The following is an 18,084-nucleotide window of genomic DNA, read 5'->3' on the forward strand; positions in this document are numbered from 1 at the left end:
CTTTCCAAAATAGAATATTTTTCAATATGAACAATCATCCGAAGGCCCTTCACTACACTCTATGGTATTCTTCTTGCCTGGTCTGAAGAACCCTACTACAGTGCTCAGCATAGATGAAATCAAACCCAACTGATTTATCAGAAAACCTATACGTTCTTTTCAGAATCAACATTTTCTAAGGGACACTATACTACAAAGTGTTCCCACAATTGCGGGCCAAGATTTGTTAATTTGCAAGCCTAAAAAAGTATCTTTCCTAACAAATTATTTCACGATAATGTTGCAAAAATGAATACACCTCAATGAATATCTTAGGAGCAAAGCTAAACTTTAGACAACAAAATCCTAACTAACCAGTTCTGGACCGGAAGGATTTGCCCCCTTAATGACCACAAATAGAGCTTTCTTTTGGTGGTATTTGATCACCTCTGCGATTTTTATTTTTTGCGCTAAAAACAGAAAAAGAGCAACAATTCTGGAAAAAAAAACAGTTTTTCACATTCTTCTATATAACATTCCCCAAAAAAAAAAAATCAAAATTTTCATCCTTTTAGGCCAATTTGTATGCTGCTACATATTGTTGGTAAAAAAAAATCGCAATAAGCATATTTTGATTGGTTTGTGCAAAACTTATCGCGTCTACAAGCTAGGGGAAAGATTTGTAATTTTTTACTAGTAATGGCGGTGATCTGCGGTTTTTAACGGGACTGTGACATTGCGGTGGACAGATTGGACCCCTAACTGACATTTTTTTCACTTATGGGGGTACCAGTGACATTACTACAGTAATCAATTCTAAAAATATGCACTGTTACTGTAATAATGACAGTGGCGGGGAAGGGGTTAACCTAGGGCTGATCAAAGAGGTAATTGTGAGCCTAGGGGAGTGTTTACTAACTGTATGGGGAATGGGCTTGTGAAATGACCATAGAGACCTGTGATCGTATATATAGAAGGATCATTCCAGAGACAGCTGACCGTCCTTCTCTCTCAGCGGGGAGCAATCGCGGGTGCCCAGCGGCAATCACCTACTGAAGACAACCCTTTCCTGCAGCCAAGAATGGAAATCAGGTTGACTACCTATGTGAGTTCACTCTGCCCTCAACTAACAAAAGATGGAGTTCCTGTGGTAGTGGATAGGATTGCAGTCTTCACCTCTATAACTGAGGAATGCTGGACAGTCGGCCCAGATCCCCAACAGCCTGACAAAGTGAGCCCTGCCACCCTGTCTTCTTTCCAGCGGCTGAAAGGACTCCCAGGAGAAGGGCCAGTCCACGCTTATCCCCAGCGGCGGATTTGTCCTACGAGAGAGGCAGAGGTTGGTTGGGTGAGTAGCGCTGTTTTCTGGACAATTTGTTTGGGGTACTGGGTGGGTGCAAACATTGGCAGGGCCCGGGGAACACAGCCTACCTTAGAGAGGTTGTAAAATCCCTCTCTCAGCCCCCTAGGCCCCTCATGTCTAAATCACCCTGTGTCTATTAGGGACACAGGGTGACCAAGAAGCCCAGTCTGGCCTGCCCAAACAAGACTTTCACAGACTGACTGGCTATGAGAGCTCCATGCGCCCTGTCGGGACAAACATACAAACTATGTGAACTTTGTCAAGGAAGCTGCCATGATTGATTGACTCTCTGGGACTTGTTACCCGACTAACACAGGCACAGACCGATTGGATGTCTGGTACCTCGTTAGTCTACCTTTGGGGGGGAAGATATGGGACGGTACTCACCGTCACTGGGAGTGAAAGACCGATACTTAATGGTTTGGATTGCTTCAAATGGGTTCTGTATTTACAATTATGATAATGTGTATTGAACTTCAATGTCAGAGGCAAGGCTCTCCCTATTGTCTGTGTATTGAGATGTGATGTGGATTCTGTTAAGCATGTCTGTCCCATTGTTAATGAACTCACATATTGTTTCTGTCCAGATGGCGAGATAATTAGTTCAGGTTAATTCTATTTCTGTACACAATTTCATCTGCATATGATAATGTAATCAGGCAACCCCTGACCTCTGTGTGCTAATCTGATCAGGAGGGGGATGTGCTCATGTGTGTATAAATTGAGTGTGAAACTGTTCAATAAAGGAGAAGATTCCAGTACAAGCTAAGTTGTCAGCTAGCTTTGTATGGGGGCAGCTGGAAAATCTGAAATCTATGTTCACAACTGGGAGGAAGCCGTATACTGACGGAAGTCCACAAGTACAGTGTGGGTTGCGGTCCTGTTACAAGGTGATCAAATACTACCAAAAGAAAGCTCTATTTGTGGGGAAAAAAATTGACTTAAATTTTATTTCGGTACAGTGTCGCACGATCACGCAATTTTCCGTTACTTAACGCAATGCAGAATGGCAAAAAATGACCTGGTCATTAAGGGGGCAAAGTGGTTAGACACAGCGGAAGTCAAATCACGGGAAGAGTGGGCTCGATCGCCGCCAGCCTCCCGCAATCTTCAGAGACACTGACAGAAGAGCCGTCTCTCTGCCTGTCTGACAGAAGTGTCTATGTAAACAAATCAGGCGGCTCTTCTGTCAGACAGGCAAAGAGAGATCGTGTGTCTCAGCTTAGCTGGAACACCAATCTCGCTTTGCCTGTCAGAGCCCCCCACCCCACAGTTAGCAAGCACAAGTAGTCATACATTTAACCCCTTGATCACCCCCCAGTATTAACCCCTTCCCTGCCAATGTCATTTATACAGTAACAGTGCATATTATTTAGCACTGATTACAGTAGTAATGTCACTGGTCCCCAAAAAATGTCAGTCAGGGGTCCGATCTGTCCGCTGCAATGTCGCAGTCCTGCTAAAAATCACTGATTGCCGCCATTACTATTAAAAAAATAAATAAATAAAAAGCCCAAAAATATATCCCGTAGCTTGTAAACGCTATAACTTTTGCACAAACCAATTAAAGGCTTTTTGGGATTTTTTTTACCAAAAATATGTAGCAGAATACAAATTGGCCTAAACTGTTAAAAGAAATTTGATTTTTTAATTTTTTTTTATTAGGAATGTTTTATAGCAGAAAGTAAAAAATTGTGTTTTTTTTCAACATTGTTGCTCTTTTTTTGTTTATAACTCAAAATCTAAAAATCGCAGAGGTGATCAACTACCACCAAAAAAAATTACATTTTTTTTTCATTCACTTACCTTGTTTTTAAAGAAAATCTACTTACCTTACTTCCTCTTCCTCCCTCTGCGGCCACGGTCCGTGCCGTCACTTCCTGCTTGCGTTGACTCCTGGGAGCTGAACGTCATCGCTCCCAGGAGTCAATGCGCCTGCACCGGCCCCGCTCGTCAGTTCCGGTGCAGGCGCGTCATTCCCCGCTAAACAGCTTCTGGGCATGCCCAGAAGCTGTGCAGGGATGACGCGCTTGCCCCTGAACTGACGAGCGGGGTCGGTGCAGGGAATTCTGGGCCCGAAGAGCACACCTTGGCTTCAGCTGCCCACACCTGAGATGGCAGCGCTGGACAAGAAATTTTCAAGGTAAGTATTTCTTCTAAAAGGTAAGTGCAACCTGGGACAGTTCTTTTTTTTTCATAAATTTGGGCCAAAATGTATACTGCTACATATCTTTGGTAACAATAACCCAAATAAGTGTATATTATTTGGTCTTTGTGAAGGTTATAGTGTCTCCAAGCTATGGTGCCAATCATTGAAAATTGATCACACCTGATGTACTGACGGCCTATCTCATTTCTTGAGGCCCTAAAATGTCAGAACAGTACAATTACCCCCAAATGACCCCTTTTTGGAAAGTAGACATTCCAGGGTATTTAGTAAGAGGCCTGGTGAGTTTTTTGAAGTTGTAATTTTTTTCCCACAATTCTTGGGAAAATGAAGAAATATATTTTTTTTACAAGTTATTTCTCACACACAGTATATGCATACTTGCAATTACACCCCAAAATACATTCTGCTACTCCTCCTGAGTATGGCGATACCACATGTGTGAGACTTTTTACACAGCCTGGCCACATACAGAGGCCCAACATCCAAGGAGCACCGTCAGGTGTTCTAGGAGCATAAATTACACCTATAATTTTCTAAAGACCTATTACAATTTTGAAGGCTCTGGAGCACCAGGACAATGGAATTACCCACAAAATGACTCCATTTTGGAAAGCAAACACCCCAATGTATATTCTATGAGGCATAATGAGTCTTTTGAACAGGTCATTTTTTTCCACAAGTTTTTGGAAAATGTGAAAAGAAAATGAAATTGTCAATTTATAGGCTATTTCTAACACATAGCAAAAATTTAATGTGAGACTTTTACACAGCCTGCCCACTTACAGAGGCCCAACATGCAATTAGCACCTTCAGGCATTCTAGGAGCATAAATTACACCTCTAATTTCATTACAACCAATCACACTGGAGCACCAGGACAATGGAAACGCCCATAAAATGACCCAATTTTGGAAAGCAAACACCCCAACACATAATCTAGGAGGCATGGGCTGCGGATAGGTACTCAGGTACTCTGATGGGCTGCAGACAGGTACTTGGGTACACTAATCGGCTTCAGAAAGGTACTCGGGTACTCTGATGGGCTGCAGAGAGGTACTTGGGTACTCTGATGGGCTGCAGAGAGGTACTTGGGTACTCTGATGGGCTAGAGACAGGTACTCAGGTAATCTGATGGGCTTCAGATAGGTACTCGGGCACTCTGGGCTGGAGACAGGTACTGGGGTACTCTAATGGTCTGCAGATGGGTACTCGGGTACTATGATGGTCTGCAGAGAGGTACTCTGATACTATGACGGGCTGGAGAGAGGTATTCGGGTACTTTGATGGGCTGGAGACAGGTACTCTGGTACTCTATTGGACTGTGGAGATAGGTTCTCTGGTACTCTGAAGGGCTGGAGACAGGTACTCGGGTACTCTGATGATAGGTACTCGGGTACTCTAACAGGTACTTGGGTACTCTGATGGGCTGGTGACAGATACTTGGGTACTCTGATGACATGAACTTGGGTACTTTGATGGGCTGCAGAGAGGTACTTGGGTACTCTGATGGGCTAGAGACAGGTACTCGGGTGATCTGATGGGCTGCAGATAGATACTCGGGCACTCTGGGCTGGAGACAGGTACTCGGGTACTCCGATGGGCTGGTGGCAGGTACTCGGGTACTCCAATGACAGGTACTTGGGTACTCTGATGACAGGTACTCTAATGACAGGTACTCGGGTACTCCGATGGCAGGTACTCTGATACTCCGATGACAGGTACTTGGGTACTCCGATGGGCTGGTGACAGGTACTCAGGTATTCTGAGTACCTGTCATCTGAGTACCGAGTACCTGTCATCGGAGTACCTGATGGGCTAGTGACAAGTCCTCTTTATTGGGGGGGGGGCAATCAGTGTGTTTTGGGGTGCACTGTAATCGGCAAACTAGCTGTTATCGCAATCTCCTCCTCACACAGGATCGGTGCGAGGAGGAGAACCCGGTAACAGCTAGTTACTGGGTTTGTTGACATTCTGTGACCAGCTGTGATTGGACACAGCCGCTCATGTGGTAAAGAGCCAATTTCATTGGCTCTTTACCCAGATTGGTGATGGACTGTGTCAGAGTGACACTCTCCATCCCCATTCACCACTCTGCGCGCCCCTGGGGACACACATGAGCGGCTTGCACAGGGACAGTGCATGTGCCGGCTGTGATTGGACACACCGGGTCACATGGTGAAAAAACATTTTTTTTTTTATTGGCTCTTTACACTGATTGGGGATGGGCTGTGTCCCGAGAGACGCCCCCGGCGGCACGGGAGAGCGGCGAGAACGGTTGGACTTCATACGACATCCACCCGGAGGGAGGAGACATTCCTGCGTCATTTTACAATGCGCCTGTAGGGAAGAGGTTAGACGGACACTTATTAATGTTTTGCATATACCTGCAAAAAGGACCAGCCTGAGGTGATCTAGCAAGTCTCAGTGTAAATCCGCTGCTAAAACACTGATTATTATCACGGTAATTTACAGACAGACACATACATGAAGATTGCTAGGATTGGGGAGCCAGAGGTGGTCAGATGACAGGCAGACGTGCAGTGTTTCCTGCAATCCATACTAACAAGAACAGACAGCTCCACCCCCATGTCCAGGCTCTGCTGTGAGGGGAGACTTACAACCCTTGCTTTAGGCTGCACTGAGCTGTGATTGGGCAGCGGCGGTGTTATAGGATCCCCACAGTGGCATGCTTCTGCAACCCTGGAAGCCAATCAGAATGGAGCGCTGGTGGTTACAGAAGCTCCGATCACACAATGGAGACTCGGAGTTCTAGATCAGCAGAGCAGTCCGCAGGAAGATGATAAGTGAGAGGAGAAGCAATCCATGGGAGGGGACACAATGCACAGCAATAAACAAAGCCATGTGCTCATCCGACTATTACACTTTATCAGCACATCTTCATCCGCACAATGAGAAGCACACAGCTTTGTTTTATGTTACTTTGTAGCCGGATTGTTTCCTGACACTTGAGCGCTGTGTGAGATCAGTCTGTACACGTGTCTTCTGATCCATGGAGGGGACCAACTGTGTGCCTGGAGTATAACACCCACCCCATGTGTACATCCAGGGATATGACCCCCCCCCTCCCCCCCCCCCATGTGTGCCTCCAGGGATATGACACCCACCCCATGTGTACACCCTGAGATATGACACCCACCCCATGTGTACCTCCAGGGATATGACACCCACCCAATGTGTACCTCCTGGGATATGACACCCATCCCATGTGTACCTCCAGGGATATGACACCCACCCCATGTGTACCTCCAGGGATATGACACCCACCCCATGTGTACCTCCAGGGATATGACACCCACCCCATGTGTACCTCCAGGGATATGACACCCACCCCATGTGTGCCTCCTGGGATATAACACCCACCCCATGTGTACACCCTGAGATATGACACCCACCCCATGTGTACCTCCAGGGATATGACACCCACCCCATGTGTACACCCTGAGATATGACACCCACCCCATGTGTACAACCAGGGATATGACACCCACCCCATGTGTACCTCCTGGGATATGACACCCACCCCATGTGTACCTCCAGGGATATGACACCCACCCCATGTGTACCTCCAGGGATATGACACCCACCCCATGTGTACCTCCAGGGATATTACACCCACCCCATGTGTACCTCCTGGGATATAACACCCATCCCATGTGTACCTCCAGGGATATGACACCCACCCCATGTGTACCTCCTGGGATATAACACCCACCCCATGTGTACCTCCTGGGATATAACACCCACCCCATGTGTACCTCCAGGGATATGACACCCACCCCATGTGTACCTCCTGGGATATAGCACCCATCCCATGTGTACCTCCATTGATATGACACCCACCCCATGTGTACCTCCAGGGATATGACACCCACCCCATGTGTACCTCCTGGGATATAACACCCACCCCATGTGTACCTCCTGGGATATGACACCCACCCCATGTGTACCTCCTGGGATATAACACCCACCCCATGTGTACCTCCTGGGATATAACACCCACCCCATGTGTACCTCCAGGGATATGACACCCACCCCATGTGTACCTCCTGGGATATAGCACCCATCCCATGTGTACCTCCATTGATATGACACCCACCCCATGTGTACCTCCAGGGATATGACACCCACCCCATGTGTACCTCCTGGGATATAACACCCACCCCATGTGTACCTCCTGGGATATAACACCCACCCCATGTGTGCCTCCAGGGATATGACACCCACCCCATGTGTACCTCCTGGGATATGACACCCACCCCATGTGTACCTCCTGGGATATAACACCCACCCCATGTGTACCTCCAGGGATATGACACCCACCCCATGTGTACCTCCAGGGATATGACACCCACCCCATGTGTACCTCCTGGGATATAACACCCACCCCATGTGTACCTCCAGGGATATGACACCCACTCCATGTGTACCTCCAGGGATATGACACCCACCCCATGTGTACCTCCTGGGATATAACACCCACCCCATGTGTGCCTCCAGGGATATGACACCCACCCTATGTGTACCTCCTGAGATATAACACCCACCCCATGTGTGCCTCCAGGGATATAACACCCACCCCATGTGTGCCTCCAGGGATATAACACCCACCCCATGTGTGCCTCCAGGGATATGACACCCATCCCATGTGTACCTCCTGGGATATAACACCCATCCCATGTGTACCTCCAGGGATATAACACCCACCCCATGTGTACCTCCAGGGATATGACACCCACCCCATGTGTGCCTCCAGGGATATGACACCCACCCCATGTGTACCTCCTGGGATATAACACCCACCCCATGTGTACACCCTGAGATATGACACCCACCCCATGTGTACCTCCTGGGATATAACACCCACCCCATGTGTACACCCTGAGATATGACACCCACCCCATGTGTGCCTGAGGGATATAACACCCACCCCATGTATACCTCCAGGGATATGACACCCATCCCATGTGTACCTCCTGGGATATGACACTCCGTGTATGCCTCATGTACCCTGCAGTCAGATTCTCCCCTAACATATCACAGCTCTAGTAGCCTACAAACTACAACCCCCCCCCCCCCCCCCCCCATAAAAAAAGAAAGATTCTTCATATCTCACCCTGCAGGCTGTTTAGGTGTCTGAATTTAGTCTGCAGCCACCCCCACCCCCCCACCAGCAGCAGCTCCAGTTTGTATTCTGCGGCCAGGAACCCTCATCATCATCACATAGACCTTCATGTAGTCCCCCCCCCCCCCCCCCCAATCATGTCTCTCTGTATTTAGTCTGCAGTCAAATCCCTCCATAGGATGTTATGTATCTCAATTACTCTGCAAGCTGAATCTTTTTATATCACGTGTGTAATATTATTATTATTCCATGGGTCTGTATGTAGTCTGCAGCCAAGTGTCCCCAACCTAAGAGTCTGCATCCATCCAACCCCCCCCCCCCCCACTGTCCCCAACCTAAGAGTCTGCATCCATCCAACCCCCCCCCCCCCCGTGTCCCCAACCTAAGAGTCTGCATCCATCCACCCCCCCCCCCCCCCAGTGTCCCCAACCTAAGAGTCTGCATCCATCCAACCCCCCCCCCCCCAGTGTCCCCAACCTAAGAGTCTGCATCCATCCACCCCCCCCAGTGTCCCCAACCTAAGAGTCTGCATCCATCCAACCCCCCCCCCCCCAGTGTCCCCAACCTAAGAGTCTGCATCCATCCAACCCCCCCCCCCCCAGTGTCCCCAACCTAAGAGTCTGCATCCATCCACCCCCCCCCCCACTGTCCCCAACCTAAGAGTCTGCATCCATCCAACCCCCCCCCCCCCCAGTGTCCCCAACCTAAGAGTCTGCATCCATCCACCCCCCCCCCCCACTGTCCCCAACCTAAGAGTCTGCATCCATCCAACCCCCCCCCCCAGTGTCCCCAACCTAAGAGTCTGCATCCATCCATCCACCCACCCCCCCCCCCCCCACTGTCCCCAACCTAAGAGTCTGCATCCATCCAACCCCCCCCCCCCCCCCCAGTGTCCCCAACCTAAGAGTCTGCATCCATCCAACCCCCCCCCCCCCCAGTGTCCCCAACCTAAGAGTCTGCATCCATCCAACCCCCCCCCCCCCCCCCCAGTGTCCCCAACCTAAGAGTCTGCATCCACCAACCCCCCCCCCCCCCCCAATCATTCCGTATGCTTTATTGAACTCTAACCCCATCTCACTTGGCTGTATTAGAGGTACAGCTGAAAGTCCTTCTAATCACATATGAATGCATAGGTAGAGCCCCCCTCCATTTAATGTATCTGTATTCACTATAAGGAGAAATGCCACCCCTCCCCCACACATTTTCTGTGGTTGGGTCCCTTATTATCATATGACCTCTGCAGATCATCACACACACACCCCGATCTCCTGCAGATGATCGCATAGGATGCCTTCCCTTGCTCTGCAGATGGGGGATCTCTGGGGGGGGGGGGTGTATGGACCATGAGGTGTGATGAGTGGACAGATGAGGAGTGATCAGCCTGCTTCCATCATGGGACATCATCTCCAGTCTTATTATAGAGTGATGATTGGTGGAGGAGCCCCCCCCCCAATCCATGACTCTGTGGGGGGTGGAGTGCCGCCATCACATCTCAGGACATCTGGCCTGCAGTGGCGGGAGGACACTCATCCTCCTTCCCATCAAATAGTTCCTGTGGCCCCCAATCAGGAGGACTCCTCCTGGTCCTATGGGGGAGGGGGGAGTGCCTATACCCGGCCATATAGACTGACCACCGGCCGGGAGCACCAGGACAAAGGGGGGGAGGGGAACTGATCCTGATACATTGTCCCAGCACTGATAGACAGTCCCGGCACAGGACTGAGGTGGGGGGACACTTTAACAATGGCCAAGGGTCTATTGGGATGGGTTGATGAGTGTATGGAGGTGTTGGAGAGCAGATCGGGTATAGAGGGGGTAGGTAGGTGTCCCTGGGGAGGGAGGAGTGGGGGAGGGGGTAGTGGAGGGGTATGAGAGGTCACATGGGGTGATGCCGGCAGCTGTACACTCCGGAGTCTAGGCGGCGGAGGGATGTGTCCGGGAAGTGAGGCGGCTGTGCCGGATCTATATTCCGGAGCAGGCAGCCTGTGTGTGGCTGGATCTCATTGTGATTGAAGTGCGCCGGTAACCGCTGGACTCCACGCTGATACTTTGTGTCCCCTGTGTGTGTGAGTGCGCCACCTTCACCGGAGATACCGGCCACCACCTCCTCCAGGTACAGCCATCCCTTCATTCCCTACACCCCTTCATTCCTTACAGCTCTTCATTCCCTACACTCCAATCCCTTCATTCCTTACAGCTCTTCATTCCCTACACTCACATCCCTTCATTACCTACACTCCAATCCCTTCATTCCTTACACCTCTTCATTCCCTACACTCCTATCCCGTCATTCCTTACATCCCTTCATTCCCTACACCCCTTCATTCCTTACAGCTCTTCATTCCCTACACTCACATCCCTTCATTCCTTACAGCTCTTCATTCCCTACACTCCTATTCCTTACAGCCCTTCATTCCCTACACTCCAATCCCTTCATTCCTTACAGCTCTTCATTCCCTACACTCACATCCCTTCATTCCTTACAGCTCTTCATTCCCTACACTCACATCCCTTCATTCCTTACAGCTCTTCATTCCCTACACTCCTATTCCTTACAGCCCTTCATTCCCTACACTCCCATCCCTTCATTACCTACACTCCAATCCCTTCATTCCTTACAGCTCTTCATTCCCTACACTCCTATCCCGTCATTCCTTACATCCCTTCATTCCTTACATCCCTTCATTCCTTACATCCCTTCATTCCTTACAGCTCTTCATTCCCTACACTCCCATCCCTTCATTCCCTACACTCCAATCCCTTCATTCCTTACAGCCCTTCATTCCTATCCCTTCATTCCTTACAGCTCTTCATTCCCTACACTCCTATCCCATCATTCCTTACAGCCCTTCATTCCCTGCACTCGCATCCCTTCATTCCCTGCACTCGCATCCCTTCATTCCCTACACTCGCATCCCTTCATTCCCTACACTCGCATCCCTTCATTCCCTACACTCGCATCCCTTCATTCCCTACACTCGCATCCCTTCATTCCCTACACTCGCATCCCTTCATTCCCTACACTCGCATCCCTTCATTCCCTACACTCGCATCCCTTCATTCCTTACAGCTCTTCATTCCCTACACCCCTTCATTCCTTACAGCTCTTCATTCCCTACACTCCTATCCCGTCATTCCTTACAGCCCTTCATTCCCTGCACTCCCACCCCTTCATTCCTTACACTCCCACCCCTTCATTCCTTACACTCCCACCCCTTCATTCCTTACACTCCCACCCCTTCATTCCCTACACTCCCACCCCTTCATTCCCTACACTCACATCCCTTCATTCCTTACAGCCCTCATTCCCAACACTCCTTACACTCCCATCCCTTCATTCCTTACAGCCCTTCATTCCCTACACTCCCATCCCTTCATTCCCTACACTCCCAAACCTTCATTCCTTACACCTCTTCATTCCCTACACTCCTTCCATCCCATAATTATCTAAACTCCTCCTATCCCATCATTCCCTACACTCCCAAACCTTCATTCCTTACACCCTTCATTCGCTATATTCCGATCTCGTCATTCCTTACACTCCTCCCATCCCGTCATTCCTTACACTCACACCCCTTCATTCATTACACCTCTTCATGTCCTACACTCCCATCCCTTCATTCCCCACACTCCCATCCCTTCATTCCTTACACTCCCATCACTTCATTCCTTTCACCCCTACACTCGCATCCCTCCATTCCCTCCATCCCTTTATTCCCTACGCTCACATCCCTTCCATTTGGTATGCTTGCATCCTATCATCCTTTACACTCACTGCCTCTTATTGTGCTCATTCAATCACACACATGCTACATGCTTTCCTTTCCTACGCTTTTGTCCTGTTGGGTTTTATTTTTTAATATTTTTTTATTTATTGTAATTGGACTTTTATCCTCAAACTTTGTCCTATTATTCCATCAGATCTTTTTATCCAAGTTGTTACCAGGCAGTCCTGTGCTCCTCCTATCACTTTAAATGGACCGCAGTGCCGCTCATCCAATTTATATGAAAAAAGAGGCATTGTGGGGTTTTTTTTTCCTTATTTAATTATGAAATCGTTGCTTCTACTGTTTTTTTATAATTTTTTTTTACATTGGCCTTTTGTCTCCGTGTGTGTTAGATTTCTTCTAGGAACTGCTGAAGGAGTCAGGAATGCCTCCAGTTGTGGAAAAATCTCTGAGCTCCTCCGCCAGCAATCCCCGCAAGAGGACCAAATCCGACAGCCACTCGGAGGAGGAATTCAGCGAGGATGAAGCACCGAGGGGTGAGCATTTAGGCGTCGCATGTTCAGGTTTGTTTGCAGATCTCTGGCATGCGGAGGGTTAACTGGCAAGCCGTTTAGCATTTTGCAAAAGTAGGAAAGTCTGCCAAGGTCACCGGTGTTCACATCGTTCGATCGTCTTTTTCATGATCTCCTGGAACCAGATTCAGCAGGGCTTTCAGAAGGTGTCTTGGCAAGGCTGCAGCCTCTTGCTTTCAGAAAATAAAGTGGATCTTTACTGCATCTGAGCACCACAAACCAAAAACACGATTGGAAGGGATTGTTAGCGATCACTGCGTAAAACACATTCAGTTTAAAATAGAAATGAAAGGTTAAACACTTTTTTTTTTTTTTTTTGTATAGATTTTAAACAATAATATAAAAAAAATATATATATATTATATATATATAATTTTTTTTTTTTTTTTTTTTATCACATTCCTTTTTGTTCTCAGCTGCATAAGAGCTAGGGGGTGGAGAAGCAGCAGGACACTGATCTTCCCAGTTATAGGCTTTGCAAGGGGAGGGCGTCAGGGCAAGTCTGATTATTGGGGGAGAGCAGGCTAAGTTCCCAGCATAGCTAGAGAACTGTGTGGTCAGTTTTTAACCACTTAACGACCGCCCAGATTTACTGCTGCAGGCAGCCGCTCCTGGGCAAAGCGACATAGGTCTACGTCGTTCGCTCTCAGGAGGCTAGGGGGCGAGCGTGCAGCGGCATGCTCCCGTCCCTGCTTGTGAGTGGGGAAGCCGATGCATGTGTCAGGCTGCTCCGATTGCTGCCTGACACACTCGATTGTTCCCCGCTGAGGGAGGACAGCCGACCGTCCTTCCTGAAATGATCATAGAGATCATGTGATCCTTCTATATAGATCACATGTCTCTATGGTCATTTCAGAAGCTACCCCCCCCCCCCCCCCACAGTTAGAATCACTCCCCTAGGCTCACATTTAACCCCTTGATCACCCATAGTGTTAACTCCTTCCCTGCTAGTGTCATTATTACAGTAACAGTGCATATTTTTAGCACTGATTACTGTAGTAATGTCACTGGTACCCCCAAAAGTGTCAAAAATGTGTCATTATACTAAAGCGCTGAGTGCTTCTTGAGCTTTTCGCCATCAGGCGTCAGTGCTGCAAGTTTGCAAGGCAGCAACTTAGTCGTCTATGCATACGTTCACAAAATTCTACAAGGTAGATTTGTTGGCATCTTCGGATGCTTCCTTTGGCCGCAAGGTTTTGTAGGCTGCTGTTTGAAGAGAATCTTTTTTGTTTCTCTTTGAGGGTGTATGTTTTTTCAAGGTGAGCTCCAGTTGTTCCTGGTTGAGCTCTGTTACCTTGTTGGCTGAGTTTAGCCTTTGGGGAAGTATGGCTTCTTTGCATTGTCTTCCCACCCCTCAAGAATATACTGCTTTGGGACATCCCAATGGTCTTTGAAGAGATGAAGCTGAGTCTGTCGATGAACGATAGAGAAAACTGGATTTCTCTTACGTCCTCCGACAGTCGCCGCCACTTCATATTCATCACTAATGGGGTTATTGACCTTTGCTCCGCAGGAGTAGCTAGGCAACAAAATAGTTAATATCAAAGCTTTTTAGCATATCCCACCCCTAGGGGGTGGTCCCCTCAGTCAATACTTCCCTGCTTCCTGCATTCCCAACTCAGTTTCTAATGCCTAGCTTAGGAGTAGGCTGGCTGTTCCTGTGCTGGGGCTCTCAGTCTCAGCTTCTTTTTTATCTTTTTGATTTTATTTGGAGTTTTTTTCTCTTTCTTTTACTTGGCTGTTAATTTCCAGCGTTAGTTAGCTTCTTCTGATGAAGATGATCGTGCGGAGCTGGGTCTCGGACTGGCCACCCTGGATCCCAGGGCTCAGGGCCAGGGGCTTCCCAGCCTGCCATCGAGCGTTCAGCACAGGTTTCCCTGGCACATTGAACGACCCATCCCTGTTCGCTGCAGGGATGGTATCTGTGAGGTGGCTACCTCACTGGACGCCATTGTAGTTTCGCACCGCAGTTCCACTGCGTCACGGCTGCGACACTCCCTGTCCTCAGTACAGCGGTTTGGTCGCTGGAGCAGGCTCCCCACGCCATCCGGACTGGTAAGTGAAACTCTATGTGGGGACCTGTCTATTGGGTGTCAGTCTGGGACTGTGTGACCCTGCATGTCTGTGTGGCTGCTGAGCTCCCTGTCAGTTCCTGTGTGTAATTACTGCCTGTGTGTGGGCTGCGAGGGGGGGGGCTCTCCTGCTCTGCTGAGTGCATACATGAAGCAGTCTGAGTTTGGACATGCTGTGCGGCGATCGCTGCGGCGACCCGCCATTTTTTTTGCGGCAGAAATGTGGTGGCCGGTCCTGTGTGGTAAGGCGTGGCGTTTTGGCGCCAACCGCCGCCGTTTTGGCGCCAACCGCCGCCATTTTGGCGGCGATCGATCAGGCCACATGTCGGCGCCATTTTCTATTTGCCTATGAAGTCCTCAGCCGAGCGGCCATGTTTGTGTAGCCTTACATAGGCTTTACAGGGGCGGTCATTCATTGCATCACTTCCTTTTGCTCTGGGACAGCGATCGGTGGCAGCAGCCTGTGTGGTCTCTCCAGGTTTTTACCTTTCCATTTTCCTGTATTCCTTGCCCAGTGTTCTTATCCCTGTGGGGGTCGGTGGGGTCGGTGTATTCAGTGGGTGCGGTGGGCTATGCTCGCAGCGATCTTAAAGGGGCAGTACTCCTTTTTTCCTAATACTACTGGGGCATGGATTCTCAGGATTGCAAGTTTCCTCCCGCCTTGGTGGGGGGCCAAGGGGCTGCTGCTTCCCCCGAGGGGGCTGATCTGGCTACTATTGTGGCAAATTTGGCTGCTCAGGTGCAGATGCTGGTGGCTGATCGATCCACAAAACGGCCCAGAGTGTCTATTTCCTCTGATTCAGAGGGCGATGGGGCTGCTATGGCTGGAGTGCCCTTCTCAGGGTCTCACTCATCTCTAGACCTTGTGGGGTCTGAGGGGGAGGCTGAGGTGAAAGGGGTTGATAATTCTCCCCCTGGCTCGTCTGAAGAGCTTGCACTCATGGATGAGTTGGCTGCTTCTATCAAGCAAACGCTGCATTTGCAGGATGAACCATGTTCTCCTGTTTTGATGTCCTCTTATGGGACGCAAAGGAAACGCAACACATCGCAGGTTTTTCCTTGCTCTACGGAATTTCAGCGCGCGGTTGATGAGCAATGGCGCAATTTAAAAAAGCCTTTTGCTGTGCCGAGTAGGTTCAAGCTGCGTTATCCATTTACACCCGCCACTGATGAGCGCTGGTGTGTGCCGCCTCAGGTGGATCATGCAGTGGCGATTTTAAATAAATCCACTGCGATCCCTGCTGAGGATACCGCGGTGTTCCAGGACCCTACGGACAGGAGATTGGAGTCTCTGGCCCGTCATTCTTATATGGTTGCTGGCTCTATGCTGAAGCCTATTTTTGCTTCCATTATGGCAGCCCAGGCTATTGCGGATTGGACGCAGGTGCTCAGGCGCACCCTGGTGGCTGACTCTGCCCCGCCGACAACTTTGGCTATGGTGGATCAGATTCATCAGGGTGTCATGTATTTGCGTGATGCAGACTTGGATTTGGTCCCTTTGGCTGCGCGTCTTTCAAGTGTGGCGGTATTGAACCGTCGCCTGATATGGCTGAAATGTTGGTCTGTTGACCAATCTTCTCGCAAGACTTTGGCTAACTTGCCCTACGCGGGATCTCGCCTTTTTGGCGAATCTTTGGACACTCTGATAAAGGGTATTTCTGGGGGTAAGAGCACTCTCTTGCCCCAAACTCACAAGAATAAGTTTGTTTGTGGTAAGAAGAATGCCTGGTTTAGACCCTCTCAGGGGTCCTTTCGTGCCTTTCGGTCGCACTATAAGGGCAAGCCCTTCAAGGGCCAAGGCTCCCAGAAGAAGCCGTGGACGGGTAAGCAGAAGTCCGGCCAGTCCGGGTCCGCTGCCCATAACAATACGGCCTGAAGGGACGCCCTCACCCAGTTCTGGGGTGGGCGGACGTTTGCTCGGTTTTCTTCAACCCTGGCTGGACCGCATTCGGGACAGGTGGGTTCAGGAAATCGTTCGATCTGGTTACAAGATCGAGTTTCTCTCTCGGCCGGCGGGCAGATTTTTCCCCTCAAACCTTCAGCTGACTCCGGAGCGCTTGCGGGATCTGCACCTGGCGGTGCGGGACCTGCGGGCCCAGGGAGTGGTGGTTCCGGTGCCTCATCGGGACAGATTTCGGGGGTTCTATTCCAATCTGTTCACTGTGCCCAGAAAGGAGGGCAAGGTACGTCCGATTCTGGACTTGAAAGCTCTGAACCACTTTGTGCGGGTTCGCAAATTTCGCATGGAATCCCTGCGCTCGGTGGTGGCTGCCCTGGTTCCGGGGGAATTCATGGCCTCCATCGATTTGAAGGATGCGTATCTTCACATTTCAATTTTCGAGGGTCACCAGAGGTACCTTCGATTCGCCATTGCGGAGGATCACTACCAATTTGTGGCGTTACCCTTCGGTCTCGCTTCGGCTCCGCGGGTTTTCACCAAGGTGCTTGCGCCGGTCCTGGCTTTACTGAGAGCCCAGGGCATCTCTGTCTTGGGGTATCTGGACGATTACTTGATTCGGTCTGCGACCAGTCAGGGCCTGGTGAACGACCTGTCCATCACGATGCAGACTCTGCAGGAGTTCGGTTGGACGATAAATTTCCCAAAGTCAACGTTGTGTCCGTCCGTTCGTCTTCCCTACCTGGGGATGATACTGGACTCTGTTCAAGCGAAGGTCTTCCTGCCGGAAGACAAGCTCCGGACACTTCAGGACGAGGTCAGGTCCCTCAGGGACAATCAGTGCTCGTCCCTCCGGACGTGTATGAGGTGTCTGGGATTGATGGTCTCGGCTTTCGAGGCGATTCCCTTCGCCCAGTTTCACACACGGGATCTTCAGGCGGAGGTCCTGGCCAAGTGGGACGGGCGTCCGCAATCTCTGGATCTGCGGATTTCGTTGAGCCACCTCACCCGAAGGGGTCTTTTGTGGTGGCTCCAGTCCCCGGCGGTGTCGGGGGGCAAGTCTTTTCGTCCTTTGTCGTGGACGGTGATCACCACCGATGCCAGCCTGTCGGGCTGGGGTGGTGTCCTGGGCGTTCTGTCCGCCCAGGGAACTTGGTCGGG

The 18,084-nt window shown here is 49.9% G+C and overlaps 1 protein-coding gene across 1 annotated transcript in view; it reads left to right on the forward strand.

Annotated features, from left to right (window-relative positions):
• The window catches only part of RCOR2 (REST corepressor 2), a 98,110-nt gene that overhangs the window by 26,161 nt on the left and 53,865 nt on the right, over positions 1-18,084 (forward strand). The window contains exon 2 of the mRNA XM_082270892.1: positions 12,775-12,918. Coding sequence (XP_082127018.1) covers positions 12,807-12,918 — 112 coding nt within the window. The 5' untranslated portion in view covers positions 12,775-12,806. The remainder of the gene's footprint in view (positions 1-12,774; positions 12,919-18,084) is intronic.

This window comes from Pelophylax lessonae (genome assembly GCF_965119305.1).
Source record: "Pelophylax lessonae genome assembly, chromosome: 10".
Lineage (NCBI taxonomy): Eukaryota > Metazoa > Chordata > Amphibia > Anura > Ranidae > Pelophylax > Pelophylax lessonae.